Source organism: Quercus robur, chromosome 7, assembly GCF_932294415.1.
Source record: "Quercus robur chromosome 7, dhQueRobu3.1, whole genome shotgun sequence".
Classification (NCBI taxonomy): domain Eukaryota; kingdom Viridiplantae; phylum Streptophyta; class Magnoliopsida; order Fagales; family Fagaceae; genus Quercus; species Quercus robur.
Window position 1 is genome coordinate 16,730,791 of NC_065540.1, and position 24,279 is coordinate 16,755,069.

Sequence of the window (24,279 nt, forward strand, 5' to 3'; positions counted from 1 at the left end):
GTGTTTCAGGAATTTACAGGTTAATTCTTTCAACAACTACTATCTATACTAGCAACTAATAGTTAGCAGTTGTGATAGAATTGTATTAGGGCAACACTTTGTAATTGGGTTGATGTTTGATTTGAGCAATTCATTTTGTATGTGTGTTTTGTCACAGATTTCCAAAGGGGGAGATTATTAGGTTCTAAAGATTTAGAATTAAATGTCTAGAATTCTATTTTGTATGTGTTAGCAAACCGAGAACAAAACATGTAGTCTATGTGTTAGGCATTTCTCAAAGGTGTATCTTTCAAGCTTCAAGTTCAAGCTAACTGCAAAAAAGAAGAGTCAGAATCTACCAAACTTGATCGATCAAAAATTATATTCGACCGATTGAAAATCGCAGAAATCAGATGCAGCAGAATTTTAAAACAAGGCCCAAGCCCGCAAAAATGTTTAGGTTTCAATCTAACTTGTCCTCATATAAAAGGGAAACCCTAGCTACATTTTGAAGACCTTTGGAAAACTTGTGCGTTACTCCTTGTGAGATCTAAGAGGTGTTGTACGTTCTAACTACACAAGCGTCTACTGGAGCAAGATCTACAATCAAGCATTGGTAGAACCTAATTGCTGCTACAAAGATCAACAATTGAAGGTGATTTGAAACTTTTGAGTGGGATCTCAAAGTCACAAGCGTGGATGCTTGTGTTGCAGTAAGTCCAAGAAGAGAAGGAGTCTGTGGATTCGGAGTTTGCACGTGGTCATGTCAGTAAATTACTACTGGAGGTAGTAATAGATTTAGGGTTAAATCTGATTGTAAAAACTTCGATTCTTTTATAGTGGATTTGCTTTACCTTAAGGATAGTTAGGTCAAATCCTCCCTAGGTTTTTACCTTGAGACAGTTCGTTTCATTGGTTTTCCTATGTCATCATATCATGGTGTTATTTACTTTCCATTGCTTTGCATGATATGATTTATTATTGTTTAACCTAGATCTAAATAATTGACCTAAGTAATCACTTAGCTAATATATTAGGTTAAACAGACTCAAGCCACATCAACATGTCCAAACCCAAGGCAAGGGCAAAACCCAATCAGACTAACACACACCCCAACATATGAACGAACCCATTTCAAAATAAACCCTAAAACAAAACCCAAATTTTCAAACCCTAGCAACCAAGAGGAAATTCAATCCATATAGGAGGAGAATAGAGAAATAAAATAGTAAATAGAATTGGTTTTGATCAACAGTCAAATCCCTAATTAGAGAACAACAAACAAGGAGAATAAAAACGTAGGCAAAGAATTCATGCTCTATATTTATACTTTTATTTTTCTGGTGAAAGGGAATTTAATTAAAACAAACTCTATATCTATACTAGTAGTCTAGGGCTGAGCATAAACCCATGGACCCAAGCCGCATGCCCAATCCAAAGGATGTTTTAGTCTAGGGTTGAGCATAAACCCATGGACCAAGTTGCCTACTCGATCCTAAGGGTCTTGGATAGGTTAGATGGATGCTCAAGTTGGACTCAACCCAAAAACTTGGGTGCACTTCAAGTATCAAGCTAATGTCAATTACAACCTGACCTACCCGAAAAAAAGAAAAACAAAAGCAAAACTGTTAGAAACTATGGATATTAATCAACGTAGTTCATAACATGGAGCAATCACTCCACAAGTATAAGTGCTTGTGGGATGTGGAAGGGGCAAGGGTCGGGGTTTAAGTCTCTTGAAGGAAGTTTCACACACATATACATTTAGATTAGGCTAGAGTAGAATTTCTATCTTGTATAAAAAAATAAAAAATAAAAAAGGGGAGTGAAGTACATGCAAACCTTAGATTTCATAGTCCCCACCAAACCGCTTCATTGTTAACATATGTAAAAATATCTACTACTATTGTTGTAGCCTCCCAGATCTTGATGCTACTTCAATTACACCTAAAATGGCAAGAACGTGGTCGTACATAAATTCTTGAGGTTTGGGGAGATCAATTATCTAATCTTTTTCAAGACATGGAAGCATTTGGCAAGTTGAAAATGGTATTTAAATTTTCATTTGGCATTTTTAATTTGACGAAAAGAATACATGACTTTGATTGGTCAATTAAGGATCCATAGCCAACCCTAAAATTTTGAGACTAAGAAATGAAATTTATCTAAAGAATGAATTTGCACAATCAAGTGTCATGGAAAATAGAATGGAAGAAAGGCGTGCTCTTGGATGTCAAACCCCCTACCCCTCTTATGTATTTTTATTACATACTTTGGATTGGGATCTCGATTTGTTTTCATCAGAGGCGAAGCTAGGAATTTTGGTTTGGGGGGACCGAGGTTAAAGTATCTCATAGTGAATCACAATTCAAGAAAAACTCAAAATACTACATATATGATTTTGTGCATTGGTTTAATCAATGTGATTCTTATTAGCACTTAACAAAACTGAATGACCAATTAAGTATCTTAAGTTCATTTTCCCTTCTAAGTTTCTCTTAGCCCTTTTAACAAGCATAAGTTCAAACCATTCAAGAAATTAAATATATAAATATAGCAACTACATCTACAAGAAGATGTAATATTTTTTGAAATTAAAAATAACAAAATCATTATAAGCCAATATGAAATTATATATAAAAATACAAGATGACTTTCACATTTAGTTGTTTGAGTAGAATAGAAGCCAAAACTGAAATTTTGGATAAAGCTTATCAATTGGTTTAATAAAAAAATATAAAAAAAATAAAAAATAAAATGAGAATACTCTAGTACCTCTCAAGATTTTGAAGTCATTTTTGCTAGTTCAAAATAAGCTCAACACTTTTTTTTTAGACAAAATTATATATGTTATGCAAAGAAAAGAGAGAATACAAAGCCAAAAGAATGGCCACAGCAAAATAGAGCAGAAAAATAGAGTAAGAAAAATAACAACAAATGTATTCAATACCAGAGAGCAATATTTACTAGCAACAAATGCGGACAACAATATCAGCTTACAACAAAGAGCAATATAACAACAATAAAGAGCAATATCAGCTTACACTAGATCAAAATATATATATATATATATATATATATATTGAAGCTTGGAAATTGAAAAAGTAAAATTTCTAATCAAGCCAATGGTCTGTTATGTGAAGGAGTTTCAACCATAAAGACTAATAATAAATGAGGACAAATATTAAAAGGTGAAAAGTAAGTTTAGAAAGAACACTAACATGGACTGATGGGGGCCAAATAATTTTTCATGTGGGGGCCAATTCTTAGAAAAATGGTTCAAGTATACAATTTTACCTACTTTAAATAATTTTTTAAAACTTAAAATATATATATAAATTAAAAAAAATTAAAAATTCAAAGGGCGGGGGGGCATGGCCCCCAGTCACCAACGTTGCTCCGCCCCTAGTTTTCATGATGTTGAAAGTTAGGACCATAAACCCATATGACCTCTTGTCAAACCCCAATTTGTGGGATTGGAAGTAGGTAGTGGATTGGTGTTACCTTCTTCAGAATATTCTACAGAAATATCTCTCTTTTTTTTTAGATTTTAACTTGTGATGTTTGTTAGTGTTAACGTATATTATGTTATGGGAATTAGGCCCAGCTAGGTTACTTGTATAACACACTTGTACTTGTACTTATACTACACTTTACTTGTACCACACACATATGCCTCCTATATAAAGGCACTGATGTATATTCTTTGATTTGAGAAATACATTACAACTCATTCAGTATTTCTAACATGATATCAGAGCCATTGCTCTAATTTTCTTGTATCTTGCAGTCTTGTTTTGTTGGTATTTTCCGCTGCCTCAACTTCTGTGGTCAATAAACCCTTTCACTGCCCTCTCCCAACAACTCCGCCGCCGTCAGAGGTCCTCAGGGTTGAATCTCCACCACTAGAAGCTCCTCTTCCGCCGCCAAAACCACTGCCATCATCGGATCTGTCACCTCTGACCTTCGATTAGGACATAAGATATATCACCGTGTAGATTTTCCATCGCTCTACACATAGCCGCCGGAAAAATCCACCTCTGACCATCAACGCGCCGCCACGCGCCGGCCAAAGTTTTGGCAAATTATTCCACGCGCTTCACGCGCCACCAGGGTAGCTCCGATCTTGTTACCGCTGACACCATCAGAATCGCCTTTCTCCGATCTGCATTTTCGGGAAAGAATCGACTTCATCGGACTGTCCACGCGCCCTCACGCGCCGCCCAAAGTTTCGGCGAATTTTATCCACGCACCCAATGCGGCGCTGGGTTACCTGCTGACGTCATCGCTGATGTCATAACTGCCACGTCAGCCCTAACTAACATCACCTGCTTACGTCATCGCCAGTCTGCCTGCTGACATCATCCGTTGACTTTTCTTTGACGGTTGACTTTGACTAGGTTTGACCGTTGACTTTTTGCAGTCCAGGTGCTCCTTACCCAGTTTTTCGCGTAGATTTCATTTTTGCAGTCCATTTTTGCATATTTTGCTTCTAAATGAAGAATAAGGACAGGTCTTCTTCTTGTTGCAATAATCGTCGCCGACAATCCAGCAAACGTTTTTGCAATTTTTGCAAAAGTTTTGGCCACAATATTAAAACTTGCTATCATCGCAATGAATCAGCTGTTTCAATTTTTGCTGCTTCTGTTGCTAACACTGAGAGTGTCCAACCAATGGCTCCCGTCTCTACACAGTCTAAGTCTTCAGAATACACTTTCACCATGTCCACAAATGACCTTAAAAACGTCATCGCCAATGTCATTCGTATAGTTGGTAATGCATCTTATTCCTCTTCTCTCTCAGCTTGATCTAGTATGTCTCCTTCCTCTTGGCTTATGGATTCCGCTTGTTGCAATCACATGACACCTTACTCGTCCTTATTTTTTAAACTCAAACCTGCACCACACCCTCTTAATATTCGCATAGCAAATGGTTCCACAATGTCTGGTCATACTATAGGTTATGTTTTGACCTCCAACATTTCGGTTCTTGGGGTCTTTAATGTTCCTGACCTTTTTTACAATTTATTTTTTGTGGGACAATTAGCTGAGTTGGGTTATTATATTATATTTGATTATTCTTGGTGTATTGTGCAGGATCCGAGGACGGGACAGGAGCTTGGGACCGGTCCTAGAGTTGGGCGTATGTTTCCCGTGGACAACCTTCATCTTCCACTTGTTGCTCTTGTTTCTGTTGCTGCAGCTGCTACAGTTTCTTCAATTCCTTCCCTTGCACTTTGGCTTGCTCGACTTGATCATGCATCTTCCTCTCGGGTACAACAATTAGCTTCTAGAGGTTTGTTAGGTTCAGTGTCTACAGAAAATTTTGATTGTATTTCGTGCCAATTAGGAACACAACCAGCTTTTCCTTTCAATACTAGTGAATCAATATCCACTGATATCTTTGATCTTATTTATTCTGATGTTTGGGGGCTTTCCTCTGTCTCTAGTATTGGTGGGTCTCGATATTTTGTTGTCTTTGTTGATGATTACTCTCGCTATAGCTAAATTTTTAATATGAAACATCGTTCTGAATTATTACAAGTATATTCTAATTTTGCAAAAAAGGTTGAAACTCAATTTTCCAAACGCATCAAAATTTTTCGATCTGATAATGCTTTTGAATACACTCAATATGCTTTCCAAGCTGTTTTGCATTCCTATGGCACTGTTCATCAACTAACTTGTCCAGGTACCTCTCAGCAAAATGGTAGAGCCGAACGGAAACTTCGTCATATTCTTGACACTGTTCGTGCTCTCCTTCTCTCTGCTAAAGTTCCTGCTCCTTTTTGGGGCGAAGCTACTCTTCATGCTGTTCATGCTATTAATCGCATTCTGAGTCTTGTTATCCAAAATCAAACTCCATATGAGCGCCTTTTTGGGTCACCTCCAGACTATCACCACCTTCACTCCTTTGGTTTTGCTTGTTTCGTTCTTCTTCAGCCACATGAGCATAACAAACTTGAGCCTCGGTCAAGGCTTTGTTGTTTTCTTGGCTATGGCAAAACTCAAAAGGGGTATCGGTGTTATGATCTTGTCTCTCATCATCTTCGTATTTCCCGTAATGTTGTCTTTTGGGAACATCGCCTCTTTGTCGAGCTCTCTCACTTCCGTGTCTCCCTATCTTCCTCCTCTGTTTTAGATCTTTTTCCGAATGAGGCACATATTCCTTCTGTAGCTGCTCTTGATCCTCCTGTAGTTGCTCCTGATTCTCTTGTAAACTTCTCTGTCCAACCACCAGATATCACTAATCCCTTTCCTAGTTCACCCTTTAATGAACAGGTGGAAGATGAACAGGTTAAAGACGAGCTACCCAACCCCAAACCTGAGCTTGGGTCCCCTGCTCCTGCTCCGCCTGAAGATCTTGCACAAGACATTCCACCTCGTCACTCGACTCGGGTAAGATCTATTCCTGCACATTTACTTGACTATCATTGTTACACTGCTCTTGCTACACTACACGAGCCTCACACCTATCATGAGGCTCCCACTGACCCTTTATGGCAGATTGCAATGAAAAAGGAACTTGATGCATTATCTAAAAACCATACTTGGGATTTGGTGACACTCCCCCCCCGAGAAATCTATGGTTGGTTGTAAGTGGATCTATAAGATTAAGACTCGCTCTGATGGGTCCATTAAGCGCTATAAAGCTCGTCTTGTTGCAAAAGGTTTTACACAGGAGTATGGGATTGATTATGAAGAGACCTTTGCTCTGGTTGCTCGAATCTCATCTGTCCATGCCCTCTTAGCTGTTGCTGCTGCCAATAAATGGGATCTTTTTCAGATGAATGTCAAAAATGCATTCCTTAATGGGGATTTAGGTGAAGAATTTTATATGCAACCTCCTCCTGGTCTCTTTGTTGACTCAAATAAGGTTTGTTACCTTCGACGTGTACTTTATGGCCTTAAACAAGCTCCACGAGCTTGGTTTGCCAAATTCAACTCTACCATTTCTCGCTTAGGTTACATGGCCAGTCATTATGATTCTGTCTTATTTCTTCGTCGCACTAACAAAGGCACTATTTTACTTCTCCTGTATGTGGATGATATGATCATAACTAGTGATGACCTCAGTGGCATTTAAAAACTCAAGGATTTTCTCAGTCAGCAATTTGAGATGAAAGATCTTGGACATCTCAGCTACTTCTTGGGTCTTGAAATCACTCATTCTACAGATGGACTTTATATTACTCAAGCCAAGTATGCTTCTGAACTCTTGTCTCAAGCTGGACTCACTGATAGCAAGACTGTTGACACTCCAGTTGAGCTTAATGCACATCTGACTCCCTCAGGGGGGAAACCATTGTCTAATCTCTCTCTTTGCAGACGATTGGTTGGCAGCCTAGTTTATCTCACAGTTACTCGTCCAAACATCTCCTATGCTGTTCATCAGGTGAGCCAGTATCTGTCTGCTCCACGATCAACTCACTATGTTGTTGTTCTGCGCATTCTTCGATACCTGAAGGGCACCCTCTTCCATGGCCTTTTCTACTCAGCTCAGTCTCCTCTTGTACTCCATGCATTCTCTGATGCTAATTGGGCAGGAGATCCCACTGATCGCAGGTCCACTACAGGTTATTGCTTTCTCCTTGGTTCTTCTTTGATTTCTTGGCGAAGTAAGAAACAAACTTTTGTGGCCCGCTCCAGTACTGAAGCAGAATATCGTGCCCTTACTGATACCACATCTGAGCTCCTTTGGCTACGATGGTTTCTTAAGGATTTGGGTGTGTCCACATCCTCTGCTACTCCCCTTTATTGTGACAATCAGAGTGCCATTCATATTACTCATAATGATGTCTTCCATGAACGGACTAAACACATCGAGATTGATTGTCATTTTATCCGTTATCATCTTGTCCATGGTGCTCCCCAGCTTTTCTCCGTCTCCTCCAAAGATCAACTTGCAGATATCTTCACCAAGTCACTTCCTAAGGGACGCACTCGTGATTTGGTTGACAACCTCAAGCTGGTCTCACATCCACCTTGAGTTTGAGGGGGGCTGTTAACGTATTTTATGTTATGGGCTTTAGGCCCAGCTAGGTTACTTGTATAGCACACTTGTACTTATACTATACTTTACTTGTACCACACACATATGCCTCCTATATAAAGGCACTGATGTATATTCTTTGATTTGAGAAATACAATACAACTCATTCAGTATTTCTAACAATTAGGTAGGATACAAAGTCGCAACACCAGCTCGTCGGAATATTGGGAAGGTGAGCCAAATTTTTTTGCACCAACTATTGTACATCATTATCTATTCTACAAGGATAGTAACAAGTGCACACATCTTAGTGCATACAATAGTACACATGCCAACGTGACAAGCACGCATTTGAGTGTACAAATATGTGTAATTGGGTGTGTCAAGTAAACGGTCATTCTACAATCACCTACAATTTTTCATGTCACATTTCAAGGTGCGGGGTTATAGTTTTAACATTAATTCAGGAGCCATTGAATCACTGGAGCTTGATTCATTCAGAAACTCTTTATTCCGTCAAGTTTTGTAGGTGCACTAAAAAGGCAAATGCCAATTATTTGAGTTCAGACTACAAGCAAATTACATTTTACCATTTTGAAAGACTCTGTGCTTGCATGTTTTGTAGTTAATTATCTGGTTCGATGTGTCTTATATCGACAATATACCTTTTGTTCAAAAAAAAGGTGTTCTCTGTGAAATTTAAATGCAATTTGCTAGTAATTTAAGGTTAGTACCTAGCTAGGCGCTCTTTGTGGAGGATCAAGGATGTGCTGGAAGTTATACCTGATGCAGTTGTGTATGAAGCTGCAGCCTCACGCATACAGAGACTAACAAAGGTATTTTTCCATGCATAATGAAACCGCCCATCTTGCTCTTGCTCTGTGGTATGCTATATTTTTAATCAGATACATGATGCATATATACATGCACAAGTAAAGAGGAATGCATGGAAGCACACAAAATTGACATCTTACCTATGCTTTTGTATGATTATAACAGCTTATATGGCAAGCATATAATAGATGCATGGAGTTGTCTATTAATTTTCTTACCAATAACTGGATATAAATGTATTTTTCCTTTTGTCATTAGGTAGTTCAATGAGGATCATGTCTTATTTCTATGAGCTGCTTTGGAGATACGTGAAGTGAACTTTTCCAGCCTTCTATCAAAGAGAACATTATGACACTAACCTGATCAGACATTATGAGCTAAATGGGATTTAAGGTCTCCCATGGAGCACTCCCAAGTTAAAGAAGCTAAAGTTGACAAATATTTGATCACCCCTAGTAAAAAAAATCATTTTTTTTTCTTAAATTAAAAATCCACCAAAGTACTAATCCATCTATTTCCTTGTAGCAGGATTTTTTGGGCACCCAAAATGTGACTTCTGTAAATGAGCATGGAGAATATCCTGACTTTGAAAGACCTTCTAGATCTGAATAGGGTCAGAGCAAAAGAAGAAGTTATGGCAGCCAGAGATTCAAACCAAGGAATAGGGGAACTGAGGATGATTGGGAACTTCTGAAGGATTACTTGTGATCTTCAGGGTTTACCTGCTGGCTCCCGTGTAGACACATGTACATTCTCGTTGCTGTCTTTCCTCAATTGTCATGCCATTCATTTTCTCCCTTCTGTTTGGATAGCTTAAAGTGCTTTCACATTTATGGGTTGGAAGCTGGTGGACTTTTGAGGGTCCTGAGTTTACAATGCTTTCCTGGATTCATTTGGTTAGCTAATAAAGCAGATACGTAATACAAGAGCAATGTGATAAACAAGACCAATTGGGTTCTTTGTCTTGTTGAATAGGTAATATTACTTTTTTTTCTTTTTTCTTTTTTATCTGAAAGTAGTAGATATTTCATAAAACAGGGCAACAGCACAACGAAGATACATCACGCTGAACTTGAGTAGTAGATATTTCATTTTGTTGAATTAGTATTCATACTTGACTCTTTGCATTATGCTCTATGACAACAAAGCATAGAAAAAAATGAACTGTTTATCTTGGGAAAAAAATACAAAGGATCCTATAAGTGCACTGGACAAAAACTTTACCCTCAATATAACTATTTATACACACGCACACAGTGTCTTTTTGGGTTAACAGTTTGCAACCCTCCCAACACCGCCAACCACACCCCCCACACCCCCCCCCCCCCCCCCCAACAACACCCCTTTTTCTATTTCCTGAGAGTTTTTGTTCAGAAATTAGATAATTCGAAGTGCCTTTGCTGCATTGCATTTCATGCATGTAAAGTTTGTTTCCTCCATATTAACAGAAATATTGCCTCTTTCATGATGCCAAAGGTTTTCAAAACAAAGATATCTATTTTAGACAACTTAATTGCTGATAATGATATTTAATAGAAACGCTTTTTGAAGTTATTGTTATATATGAATGACTAATATCTCAAATAATCTCTGTTTCAGCTTTCTGTTTTACAATCAAGAATAACTATTCATCAAGAGACCACTAGCTCTTCCACGGACAAACCCCGGCCATCATTAAAGACCCTCAACTCCTACTTCTAGGCCTCAAATTCCGGCAAACTTGAATTCCCCCCTTCTTCTAATGAAAACTAGACAAGTCTATTGCAGATGACGTCTATTTCGCTCACCTTGTTTTCTCTTCATGTGTTGCTTAAACCCTGTGTCACTTGGTTCAAGGGTGTTTCATCTTGTACTAAATCAAATGCTCATCAAGCAAATGACTAGAATAAAATAGAAGGTTTTGTATCTAACAAAGTTATTCTATTCCATATCTGGGTTCCTTTTTTTTCCTGTCTAATGTTTTTTCATCTTTCCAGATTAATGTCCCTATATCAAACGGGCAACTTCGATGGCTTGTTGGCTCTTTTGAATAATCAGCAACTAAGTATTCTAGTTTTTTAATTTGTCTTTGTAAGACCAGTATTTATTTTTATTTCAAGTGCTTTCGAGAAATTGAATAGCTTTAGATTTACCAAATGGAAGACTGTTGTGAGATGTCATTTTTTTCCCCTTCACGTAGGGAAGGGTGTTGTAGATGGCGCCTCAAATATTTGTAACATAAGTCTCTAGTATTAAATTTGTTCCATTAAATTTGAGATGAATGAAATCTCATCATTTAAAAATGACTGTGATGCCAAGAGTTTTGTAACTCAATTAGCATCTCTTTATACACAAAGTGTTTGGGTTTCAAATGGGAGAAGAGATTCAAGCTGTGGGTTTAGCGGTATATTATAACTATCTAAAAATATATATATTGCTTACTACCAAAACTTATTAATGATTATTCATGTATAAAAGAGGAAAACCAATCAACACAAATATCAGATGTTATCTAACAGAACTTTTTTTCATATTCAACGTAGACAGAAGTCTTCTTAGGACCATATCACCTAGAATGTAAAGGCTCCCAACACTTCATAATGGAATCTACATGCAAAGATAGTTTAAATATATGTAACTGCTTATAAGTTTTATGCTTACCCCACAAGATAGAAATGTACCAACCTTAGTGGCTCCTAAATCAGACGTAACACCATTGAAATTTGATATCAAGGTGTCCATAGTTTGGGAATGGAATTCCAGTGACTAATAAATGTAGTAAAAACAACGATTCAGCTAGGAGTAAATCAAATAAGCAAAAGAGAGTCATTAATAATTTTGATTATATAAAATTTGCAATATTGATTGCAGGTCATTCAAACCAACAAAAAAAAAACTATTATATGTTTGAAGGAAAAAAAAAACTAGCAAAACAGAAAGTTACTAAAATCAATTAAGATCATCACTCAACCATGACAAAAATGAAGGAGGTAAGTCCCTTGCTGGTTTATAAAGCAGTGGTTCATAAGGCGGCGGTTCATAATTAGTGCTCATGGGACAGCGAGATTCTTTCATCATACACAGGATTAGGGCATAGCAGTTGACAACTCGAAGGCCACACTCTATGACGACAGATAAAAGCCTTGAACATGAAACCTTCAAAGGTTTTCATAGTGTACTCAACAGCAGCAACAGTAACAGCTCAGGACTTGGCCTCAAAATGAATTTTAATATTAAGCCCAGCAGCGAGCATTACCATAATCTTCACAAGCCTCACAAATTCAAAATCCGTGCCCTACACCAATTTGTTCAATTCAAATTGAAGATTATTTAGTACTATATAGACCGGTAGACAAATAGATAGATAGATATAAGAAGAAACAAACCTTAACTTCGTTGTAGCACTCTAACAGCATCTCTCCATAAAGAGAATATTCATATTGTTCCTCCTCAGAATGCTGAGGATCAAGCAAGTTTAATATTCTGATTAGTTACACATCGCAGAACATACTATACAACAAACCAAGTTTCAAAACAGACGCACACAATGTTGTGCTTGCACATACCTTTGTATATGGGAACCATTTTGGCCTAGGGTAAGCAGTGGTGACGGTAGGGGCAGGGGGAAGGGTAGGATTAGGATTAGGGGGAGGGATTTTAGAAGGCCTTTTTCATGTTCAAAAATGAAGTCTTCATAGTCTGAAAAGATTATGTCCTCATAGTACTCCTCATTTGCCATCATTCAAGGCCCGTTTGGTAGTCCATTTCAAGCAACCTTTTGAGCATTTTAAACACACTTACACACATTTTTTCATCCACACATATATCAAAAATTCCCAAACAACATTACTCAAACTCCTCTACCAAACACCCCCTCAATCTTTGTAAAAATAAATAAATAAATAAAAGAGTCAGTAAACATCCACAAACAGAGAGGAGAGTAGAAGTTTTGATAAACGTCGATCGAAACCCTAGTAAGAAATCAACAAAACCAAACTAATCCAAAATTGAAAGGGCACGCTACAGAGCGTAAACAGAATGCTTATTAATAAATACGGGGCATACGGCAAGCGTTTTGATGCTGAATCATTGATGAAATTTAAGTAAATTACAAATTGCCCCCCTTCTAACTTATTGAAATTCAATTCACTGTGTTTTTGGCCATGGAGTTTCAAATAAGCCCAGTTGATTCCTAAAGTTTCACAAATGAGTGGTATAATTTCATTTTTTTTACATCAACAAAGAAATTAACAAAAGATTAGCTTCCCAAGGATTTGATAGATAAGTATTCCTGTTAGCTCGTGTAAGATGGCATAAGTGTTGTAATAAAAATACATTTTGCACAATGGATGCATAATTGATGTGAGTGATTTTTAGAGATGGTTGGGCAATAATAAAAATACATTTTGCACAATGAATGCATAACTGATGTGAGTGATTTTTGGAGATGGTTGGGCAAAATTTGGCACTTGTGCAAATATACACAAGCACTTTTTTTATCATTTCATTTTTTTTTTTTTTTTTTTTTTTTTGCGTTTCCTAAGGATGAATGAAGAGAGAAAATGAGGGTTCTAGTATGGAGAGAGAGAGAGAGAGAGAGAGAAACAATTTTAAAAAATAAATAAAATTTGATATTTTAATGAAATAAAGTATAGAATAAATAATCTAATGTGGGTGTTTTAAAAAAGAGATTAAATTATATTGCTAAAATATAAATATATCTAATCACACAAGATAACATCTCGATAAACAAAATATTTCATGTTTTAAGTAAAAAGTTGATGTGGTGTTATTAGATAGGTAAGATCTATTGAATTTTAAGTAAAAGACTAATGTAACAATTTCTTATTAGATGATGTAAAACATGAGTTTTACTTTTTACACCCCATCTATACCAAAATCGAACTCTGTGAAAAATGGTTAAGTAAAATAGGGAAAAAAAAGTTCTTATGCTAAAATAAACCCAAAAAGAAAATGCAGACATGTCGTCTCGTCATTCAAAAAAAAATTATATGTTCGAATAAAGAAAAATTCTGGTGTCACACCCAAAACCACAACTTTGCCCATAACTCGCTACATGTGTGAATTGTGGGCAAAGCTATAGTTTTAGGTGTGGCACTAGAATTACTCTTGAATAAAACCATAAAAGTGGAAACTCACTACAATCAAAGGGCGAACAACTCTGCAGCAATCCCAACTTAGTGATAACTCCCTTTTCCAATGAAAATCCCACCACCCACAATGTTTTAAAAGGGAATTGAAGTGTTCAAAAAAAAGGGAATTGAAGAGTAACAAAATATGTTCATTAGTGGTTTTCAATGGATATCGACAAAGTGTTTAAAATGTCATGGATTATAAACAGGGCTGGCCCAATGCCAAGGCCTAAGGCCTCACTAAAAAAAATTCCCTTAGGGAAAAAGGCCCCACTTTCCATGGTTATAAAGCCCAAATTTTTATAAAATTATATATATTTTTAGAGGTTGTACATTTTTTTTTTTATTAGTGATGTTAAGAATACTACAAATTTTACTATTGGCTTATAAATTGTCATGTTATTAATTACAAAAAAGTGATATAGATATTCATTAATTAAATTGATAGAGTTCATCAATGAGAGTCAATGTCACATTATATGTTGAACATTTTATAGTGCTTTTAATTAGCGCATTTTTTTTTTCATTTATATTAAGACTCTCAAAGTACGAGACCAATAGAACCTTAACCCAATTGAAACCTTAAAATGTTTCAAAAAGATGTTGTAAATATGCTAAATCATCAATTATAGATTAACCTCTCCTAATAGTATAGTTTGAGACTTTAATTTTTGTAAACTGATATCCTACAAAATTACATACCAAGTAATATCTATCTCTCTCTTTTAAAAACAAGATATAAAACAAAAATTAGATTACAACTTTACTTAATTATGCATCGTCATATATCTAAAATAAAGTATCTTTTTTAATCATAATATATTTTTATTAATATTTATAGTTCAACTATGATATTCAATTCTCTATATGAAATTAACACTAGTTTAGTTGTATTATTCATCAAATTATGTATTTAATGTATCAAATTAACCTTGATTTGATTAGTGTTAAATAATTTTGTTTAATTAATATTTACATATTAAAGGTCCCACATAAATTTTTCGCCTTAGGCCTCAAATTATGTTGGGTCGCCCCTGATTATAAAGCCTGGTGCTAAAAATGATAAAACTGCTTTTTATTTTTATTTAAGTGCTTTCAAGAAACTGAATAGCTTTAGATTTACCAAATGGAAGACTTTTTTGAGATGTCATTTTTTTTTCCCTTCACTTAGAGAGGATGTTGTAGATGGCGCTTCAAGTGTTTGTAACATAATCTTTAGTGTTGAATTTGTACCATTAAATTTTAGATGAATGAAATATCATCGTTTAAAAAATTGACACATCTTTAGACACAAAGTTCTTGAGAGTTTAGGAAAAAAGAGATTCGAACTGCGGGTTTAATAGTATATTATAACTATCTCAAAATATATATATATTGCTTATTACCAAAACTAATTAATGATTATTCATATATAAAAGAGGAAAGCCAATCAACATATAGATCAGAAGTCATCAGTTGACGAAATCGCTAGATCCTTGTTTCCCATACACCAAAGACATGAGTCATACTAGAACCATATCACCTAGAATGTAAAGGCTCTCATCACTTTATGGAATCTACATGCAAGGATAGTATATAAACAAATGCAACTGCTAAATCAGATGTAGTACCATTGAAATTTGATATCAAGGTGAGGTGTACATTGTTTTTGTTTAAATGGAATTCCAGTGACTAATAAATCTAGTAAATGCAACGATTCAGCTAGAAATAAATAGGAGTTAATCATGCAGGCTAAGAATTTTGAGCCTTTGAAAAGAAATAGCAGATTTCCTAAATGACTAATGATATATCTCAGTCAATCTCAATTTAATTCACTGGAGATTACATCTTTCAATAGTCCTAGCTTAAGACAAGGCAAAAACATTCGAGTAAAGCATGCAAACATCAAGTAAAACCTATGAATTCTCATTCAAAGAGAAACCTTTTTCTCTGCCTAATCCAATTTTGCCCACCCCAAACCCAATTTTGCCCACCCATTTGAGATTATGGGTCTGTTTGGATAGAACTTATTTTGCTGAAACTGAAAACTGAAAACCTTTTTTTTTTTCTTTTTTTTTACAAGATAGAATTCTACTCTAGTCTAATCTAAGTGTATATGTGTGTGAAACTCCCTCCTGGAGACTTGAACCCCAACCCTTGCCCCCTGCACTCTACAAGCACTTATACTTGTGGAGTGACCATCGCACCAAAGGAGTGCGGTGGTGAAAAATGAAAACTAAAAACACTGTAGCAAAATAATTTTTAAATGTGTGAGTAGTATTGTGAGATCCATTTTTAATGAAAAAAAAATGCTGAAAAATGTAATTTGTAAGACCCATGAATAGTGCACAAATGCATGTTCACTGCTGACTTAGTCAAAAGGTGTGGCTGAAGCAAAAAAAAAAAAAAAAAAAAACTGAAAACGCAAAACGCAAAACGCAGCAAGAAACGCAGATCCAAACCGCACCTATATACCCAACCCAATTTTACCCACCCCAAACTCACCCATTTGACACCCCTAATCACCACCCAACCTTGAGAGTCAGGGCAAACACGGATGACCTGCCACTTCATAAGTGCACACAAGGCGGCGAGATTCTTCATCATACACGTAGTCAGGAGGATCAGGGCATAGTAGTCGACAAGTCTCGGGCCACACTCTATGACGAAAGTTACAACACTTGAACACGAAACCTTCAAAGGTTTTCAGGGTGCACTCAGCAGCAGCAGCAGCGGCGTTGGACTTGGCCTTAAATTGAATTTTAAAATTTACGCCAGCGGCGAGCATTACCATCATCTTAACAAGTCTCACAAATTCAAAATCCGTGCCCTACACCAACCAATTTGTTCAAATTGAAGATTAATAAGTATATACATATAGTATAGACAGATAGATAGATAGAGAGATATATAGAGATAAAGAAGAAAAAAAACCTTAACTTGGTTGTAGCGGTCTAACAGCATCTCTCCATAGACACAACATTCATATCGTTCCTCCTCAGAAATCTGAGGAACAAGCAAGTTTAATTTTTTTTATATATAAAAAAATTTAAGGAAAAAAAAAAAAAAAAAGCCTTCTATTCTTCTTTTCCTAATAAAAAAGAAAAGACCCACACATTGCACATACCAAACAAGAAGAAAAAAAGAGAGGCAGAGAAATATAATATACCTAAAAGAGCCTTGAGAGTTGAGAGAGAGAGAGTAGAGAGCGAGAGTGTGTGTATAAGTACTATTCCAAAATTGAAAGGGCTGCGCGAATTAAGCTACAGGGCGTAAGTTGAACGCTTGGTTGATACGGCAAGCGTTTTGATGCTGAATGAATCATTGATAAATTTTAATTAAATTACAGATGGCCCCTTCTAACTTTGATTGAAATTCAATTCACTCCTTTAATTTCACTTTGGTCAATAAAGCTTTCTATAATTTCAAAAATGTGAACTATTTTCCTTGCATCGGTAAAGAAATTAACAAAAGACTAAGGATTTGGTGGATAAGCATTCACATTTAGCTCGTGTAAAATGGTATAAGGACCAAATTTTTCGTAACTAACTTCAAAAATTACTCACATCAGTTTATGCATCCATTGTGCAAAATGCATTTTTGTTACAGTACTTTTGCAAATATACATAAGCACTTTTTTGTGCATTTCTTTTTTCTTTTTCTTTTTTCTTTTTTTGCAATATGTGAGAATGAAGAAATGGAGTAAATGGTGATTGTAATATGTAAAAATAGAGAAACAATTATATAAATAAATAAAATTTTATATTTAATGAAATAAACTTTAGAATAAATAATCTAATGTGGGTGTTTTGAACAATGATTAAGTAAAATGGAAAAAATAGGTTCTTATGTTAAAATTTTTCTTTAAAAAAATTGTACGACTTGATGTTAATACTTAGGGTGGTTTTAATTTTTGGTACAAAATACACTATGAATTGGAGGCTCGGAGCTGTCATTTAGGGTGAGTTTGAGGTTTTTTTTTTTTTTTTTTTTTTTTGAGTCTTTATCAAAGCATTTCTAGTAGAAGACTAACGGGAAGTCTTAATTGAATATGTTAGATTAGAGGAATCAATTGAATGAATGAAGTTAGAGACCTGAGTTGAATTTTGGTCAAATATAAAAGGTGCCAAAACAAAAAATGTGGACATGCGGTTTAAGTGGTAGGTTGTCAACAAAATTTATTGACACTTATTACTAAGGGTGGCAATTCGTATTCGAGTGTCGAGTTTGTATCATGTTGACTCATGAGTATTCAACTATATAGGTCAACCCTAATCCGACATGTTTATTAAATGGGTCAATATTTTTCAATCCTAACACAACTCATTTATTAAACAGGTCAATCGTGTCGACCTGTTTATCAAATTTTATCAAAATGAACAAAAAAAAAATTAAGTATTAACCAAATTGATATGAATTATGAAAAACAAACAAAAAAAATATTTTTAATATAAAATTTAGAACTAACGAGTAATTGTATCACAAATAATCATTCAAAACAAAAACATATCTCAATATCACAAATAATCAATCATAATATGTCCCAAAAAAAAAATCACAACAACTAATAAGTTTATATACCTAAGGTTTGAGGAGTATATTGGTAAAATGTTATTCAATTAAATGAGTCAAACAGGTTAAACGGGTTCCATGTGATAAATACCATGGTTTTGAAACCCTGACTGGATCGTACGATCCGACTGGAAAAACCTCGAACTACTTATTTTTGCAGTTCTTTTAGCCTCAAGAACCGCTCTATGGGAAAAAAGCAGGGATCCGTGTGAACCGCGATCAAACCTCACAGTTCTAAGAACCGTGATCAGACTGCTTCTCACGATTCCCTACTTCCCTTTGAATCTGAACTTTTAAAAAAAAACACACACACACACACACACACAAATACACAAAAACAAGCTTTAAATTTTGCTTTCAGAGTACATCATGCAGCTTCCTCTCTTCAAAAACTCTTCTCTTGGGCAAAGCAAACTTTAAATTCTGCCACTGCCATCTCCAACATCATAGCTTTAAATTTTGGCTTTGTTATCTCCCAGTAATGTGTGTGTGACAGGGTGAAAGTATGAGAGAAAGAGAATGAGAAATAGAGAGCTAGAGATGAAGAAAGAAAAAAAGAAGCAGAGAGGAGTCAAAGGACACGTTGTGTGGAGGAAGAGTTCTAGAAAAAAAAAAAAAAAAAAAAAAAAACAAGATGAGATGAGTGGGGATGGGAATGGGGATACAAGTGTGGAGGAGAAAAAACAAGAGAAAAAAAGAAAAAGAAAATGGTCCGTATAGATGCAAGGAAAGAAAGGAAAAAGAATAAAAAATTACAATCAAATGTTACCACAATATTTTCACAATATTTTATAATAAATTTTAAGTAACAAATTGTTATTACTTAATATTGGTGAGTAAAAAAATAATTACAATGATAGATTCAAATTAAAACTAATAATAAATGTAAATTTTGTTGTAAAAATATTACTAAAAATGTTATAGAAGTACAATTTCAATACTCTGATGTTGTAGAGCCACCCACCCACCCATCCACCCACGTGCTTTGATTGGACAATGCTACTTTAATTCAAAATTTTGTACTATAACCAAGACTTGTCAACATAGAATGGAACAAAGAGTTTTTATTATTATTATTATTATACTTCAATTTTTGTTCCAATTATCTAAGTGCATCACTGCATCTATTGTTTTGCTTTTGTTAATAAAATGGCATGTTAAATAAATTATGGAATTTTTATGAAAAATATATTTTATTTTATTTTTCTATTTTTCTATTTGTATTAATTTAATATATTTATTTATATTTTAAATAATTATTAAATTAATTATGATGTCATCATAGTTCAACATCGGTCCGACCTTCAAAACCTTTTTTTTTTTTTAGAATCTTCCGATCTTCAAAACCTTGAACCTCTTCTTTAACAGTTCATTGAACGGTCCGATGTTGAAAACCACGACAAATACTGACCCAATCCATTTATTAAATAAGTTAGTCATGTCAACTCAAATATGACACGAGCCAACTAAATCTCAACTCATAACCTATTAATTTCATGTCGTTTCATGTCGAGTTCACGAGTCGTATCCAATTTTAGCATCCTTAGACATATATTTTCATAACGCAACTTCGTTTCGTTGCTATAAAAAGTACCTTTCAAGGACAATACTTTTGCCTAAACACCCACAAAGTCGCCACAACAATCACTTTGAAAACGAAAAGTACAAAACGAAGGGCGTTTTTTCCGTTGATTCCTTAAAAAAACCGAGGAGCCCACTGGAACAGAAGACGAGAACATTAAAAAAACCACGGAAATGGGGAACTCTCTGTCTTTGAAAAACCAAGGTCCACGCAACTTTCTTCTTCTTTTCCCTTTACCAAAACATTTATATATTCTTTACATTCATCATCAGAGTCACTGTGCTTGTTCAGAATCAGAGTGTACAAGAAATTGAATGAAACCAAAACCAAGGATCGACATTATCATGTGGAGGTTCATGGGATCAAGATTAACTGGTTCAACAAGGTGTATGTCAACCTCAACCAGGGCCCTTTGTAGGTTTGGTTGGTGGGACCGTGTGAGCCCAGCTGCTAAGGACCCCATCACTGGTGTCACTGAGGCTTTTCTTGCTGACAATAATCCCCACAAGATCAATCTCGGAGTGGTACACTTTTTTCTTTTATAAATTATGTTTCCCCCCTTTTTTTTTGTGTGTATTTCTGATTTGTATGTGATACTGGTTTTAATTACAGGGAGCTTATAGGGATGATGAGGGGAAACCAGTTGTTCTTCAATGTGTTAGAAATGCAGAGGCAAAGATTGCTGGTTGTGATTTTATGTGAGTTTTAATTGTTGGGTGTTCTTTGATTGAGCTCAATCTTTCTTCTTCTTCTTCATTTGTTTTTGCTAAAATTCAATTTAGTTCTTTGACTTTTACTTTATGTCAAATTAGTTCTAAGGTTTAATCTTTGTAAATTTAGTTCCTCACCATGTAACAATGAGTCAATCTAGCCCTTATGTCCAAGTCTGTTAGCAAACAATTTCGTATAAATATTCTTTATTTTATTAAAATATAATTGAAAACATAATGAGATGTGCCATTTAATAAATTGATGATGACATGTACCATTTAATAGATTGGTGAGTAGTAGTTTAAAAAAATTTGAAAAATTGTTATAATCTAGTAATAGTCAAGGAACTAAATTGATTTATTTTCCCTACTTCCAAGTATCATATTCTAGTGTGATTTTGTTAGAAATGTTGGTAGGGAGTCAAATGCTACTGCAGTGGGTTCAAAATTGGTGGAGGAGAGTGTGAAACTGGCTTATGGAAAAGATGCCAATGTTGTAAAAGAAGGGACTTTTGCTGGGCTCCAAGCTCTTTCAGGTACTGGTGCATGTCGTCTCTTTGCTGAGTTTCAGAGGCGCTTCCATCCTGAATCACCAATTTATTTTCCTGATCCAACTTGGTCCAAGTAAGCTTGTTCTGTACTCTTTGAAAAGGTTTTTCATTTTGTATGTTGATTTCACTATTTTATTATTATTGCTTTTAGATTTGATGAGTTGTTATTATGGTTAAAATACTTGTTTCTGCATCGACTTGGAATAAAACATAACTTGATCAATTAATCATTGCTTAAGTGCTTTGGGGTGTAAATCAATTCTTTTTTTATTGTGCATTTCATAGCCACCCCAATATCTGGAGAGATGCCCAAGTTCCAGTAAGAACCTTCCAGTACTACCATCCTGTTTCGAAGGGTTTAAACTTTGCAGCTCTCATGGATGATATAAAGGTATAAGAGTCTACTTGGATTTGTTAGTCATGAGGTTGAGGATGATACTGTTTCTATTGATGCAAAATAGATGTCATGCTTTCTAAGCATCTAACGCTTCATGCCACTCAAACAATAGAAGCTTATTTGTTCAATCAATAATGAATATGCTACATTTAAGGACTTTTTGTTTGAATATAAAATCCCTTTGGAACATTGTAATGTCAATAAGATGGTCCTTTTTGACAATCTTTTGATGGAAAGAAAGTAAATTGAGTGTTTTAGACTGCAGTCAATTAGAGAGGATTTTAACTTTTTCTTATTCTTTCACCAAAGGTATAAACTCATGCATATCACATGCATTTTACAAGTGTTCGAATTTTGAGTCGAAACATGGAATCAACCAGTACCCACTTCCGTAGTCTTTAGCCAATGGAATATTTTTTGCCTACATTATCAATTGACTGCTGTGTATTACCTTATACAACAATGGAACAAAGGAAATGATTGACCGTCTTTCATTTATTTCATTCGATGGTGTTTAGAATGCCCCAGATGCTTCCTTTTTTTTACTACATCCTTGTGCTCACAATCCAACTGGAGTTGACCCTACTGCAGAACAGTGGAGGGAGATCTCATATCAATTTAAGGTAATTTGTTAAATATAGTCTTTACTATATTTTTCTATATCTCTAATCATTTCAATCATTTTTCAGGTAAAGAGTCACTTTCCCTTCTTTGACGTGGCTTATCAAGGTTTTGCAAGTGGAGATCTTGACATGGATGCCCAAGCAATCCGGATTTTTCTTGAAGATGGACATTTGATAGGCTGTGCTCAGTCCTTTGCCAAAAACATGGGTTTATATGGACACCGAGTTGGTTGTCTCAGGTAATGAATTAGTGAGCACTTTGTCTAAAAAAATATGAGAATCTCTATCATTTTAATCAATGGGCAACAGCCAGTAGGTAATGGGGCAGTATATGTAAAATGTCTTGGAAAACAAATTTGGATGAGACAGAGCAATGCACTCCCTTGCCATACCCATATAGATTCAATCTTTAGGTGGACAGCAAGTACTACCTAAATAGTTAATGTGTTATTATGTTACTGAAATTGCTCTCAATCTGTCTTTTGGTGTGGAATTTAGCATTTGTCACTTCTTCTTACCCCGCTTAAAATTTTAGTGTTCTTTGTGCTGATGCGAAGCAAGCAGTTGCAGTTAAAAGCCAATTGCAGCAGATTGCCAGGGCAATGTACAGCAATCCTCCTATTCATGGTCTATTGCTAGTCTCTACAATCTTGAGTGATCCAGAGACCAAGGCGCTTTGGGTCAAAGAGGTGAAGGTAATGAAAACTTTCATATGTTTGTTTTGGTCCATTTTTTTTCCTCTTCCATTTGGAGTAGGGACTAATATGTGCCTTTATTGATAACCTTACACTATAATATAAGGTCATGGCAAATCGTATTCAACAAATGCGGTCTACTCTGCGTGAAAGTCTTGAGAAGTTGGCTTCTCCTCTCAACTGGGAGCACATAACTAACCAGGTTGGGTGTTTGTGTATGTCTGTTTTGGACCAGTATATGCTTGTTTCATGACTGAAGTTTTTTAGTGTGGTTTCACAACAAAATTTTTGACTAGTTGGGCACAAATTCTTGTTAACTCACTGCTGTGCTATGCTATAGGTTGGGATGTTTTGCTTCTCTGGCTTAAGTGCTGATCAGGTTGATCGGCTAGTGAGGGAATTCCACATATACTTGACTCGGGATGGACGTATGAGGTATATTTATTTTTGAAAAATTAAGATTTTTGTTGTTTGTACTAATTCCTTTTATTTTAATTTTTTTTATAAAAAATGCCATAAACTATTTCTACCTGTACTTATACATCATCATTGGCAGCATGGCGGGTGTAACTACAAGCAATGTGAGTTACTTGGCAAATGCAATACATGAAGTTACAAGATATAATTGAGAAGCCTCAAATGTCTGTTAACAGGAGTCTTTAATATTACATTTGTACCATTTATTTTGAGATGGTTGAAATCCCATCCTTTACACATGATGTTACTTACTACCAAAACTTAATAGTGATTATTCAGGAATATAAGAGGAAAGCCCATGAATACATATATCAGATGTTATCAGCTATTGCTGAAACTATGGTCCAGGCTCACAAATGATGAAATTGCTAGTTCCTTGTTTCATTTACACAGCAAGCAAGGTTCTTATTGGGACCATATCACCTAGAATTTAAAGCCTATTACACTTCCTATAATCTATAGATTTAGAACATTCCTTGTGTGGAACCTATATCCAAGGATAGTTTAGATCTGTGCAACTGCATTTAAGTTTATATTTATCCCACTTTTGGCATGATAGAATGTACCACCTTAGAAAAGTTCTGGCTTCTAAATCAGATGCTGCAACTTTGATTTGGACTTGTCATTTTATCTCTTATTTCTTTTACATGATTTAGGACCATTTAAAATTTTAAATGACATATTACTAGATATACTCTTAGATTGTTTCATAAAAAAAAATATATACTCTTAGATTTGAAATAATTAAATAAAATG

At 35.3% G+C, this 24,279-nt stretch overlaps 1 protein-coding gene and 1 long non-coding RNA gene across 2 annotated transcripts; one reads left to right on the plus strand and one right to left on the minus strand.

Annotated features, from left to right (window-relative positions):
* Window positions 1–16,443: 16,443 nt before the first annotated feature.
* LOC126690853 (uncharacterized) lies at window positions 16,444–17,382 on the minus strand. The gene is made up of 3 exons (XR_007644750.1): window positions 17,086–17,382; window positions 16,851–16,922; window positions 16,444–16,746 (listed from the first exon to the last, which is right to left on the minus strand). It is a non-coding gene; the product is annotated as an uncharacterized LOC126690853 (long non-coding RNA).
* Window positions 17,383–20,175: 2,793 nt separating this feature from the next.
* Window positions 20,176–23,861, plus strand: LOC126692521 (aspartate aminotransferase, mitochondrial-like). Its single transcript, XM_050388145.1, has 10 exons — window positions 20,176–20,594; window positions 20,683–20,768; window positions 21,186–21,404; window positions 21,617–21,722; window positions 22,247–22,351; window positions 22,418–22,590; window positions 22,887–23,046; window positions 23,153–23,248; window positions 23,387–23,481; window positions 23,603–23,861. Exons 1-10 carry the CDS (start codon window positions 20,385–20,387, stop codon window positions 23,673–23,675), a joined length of 1,323 nt encoding a protein of 440 aa, XP_050244102.1. The 5' UTR covers window positions 20,176–20,384; the 3' UTR covers window positions 23,676–23,861.
* The last annotated feature ends 418 nt before the right edge of the window (window positions 23,862–24,279 follow it).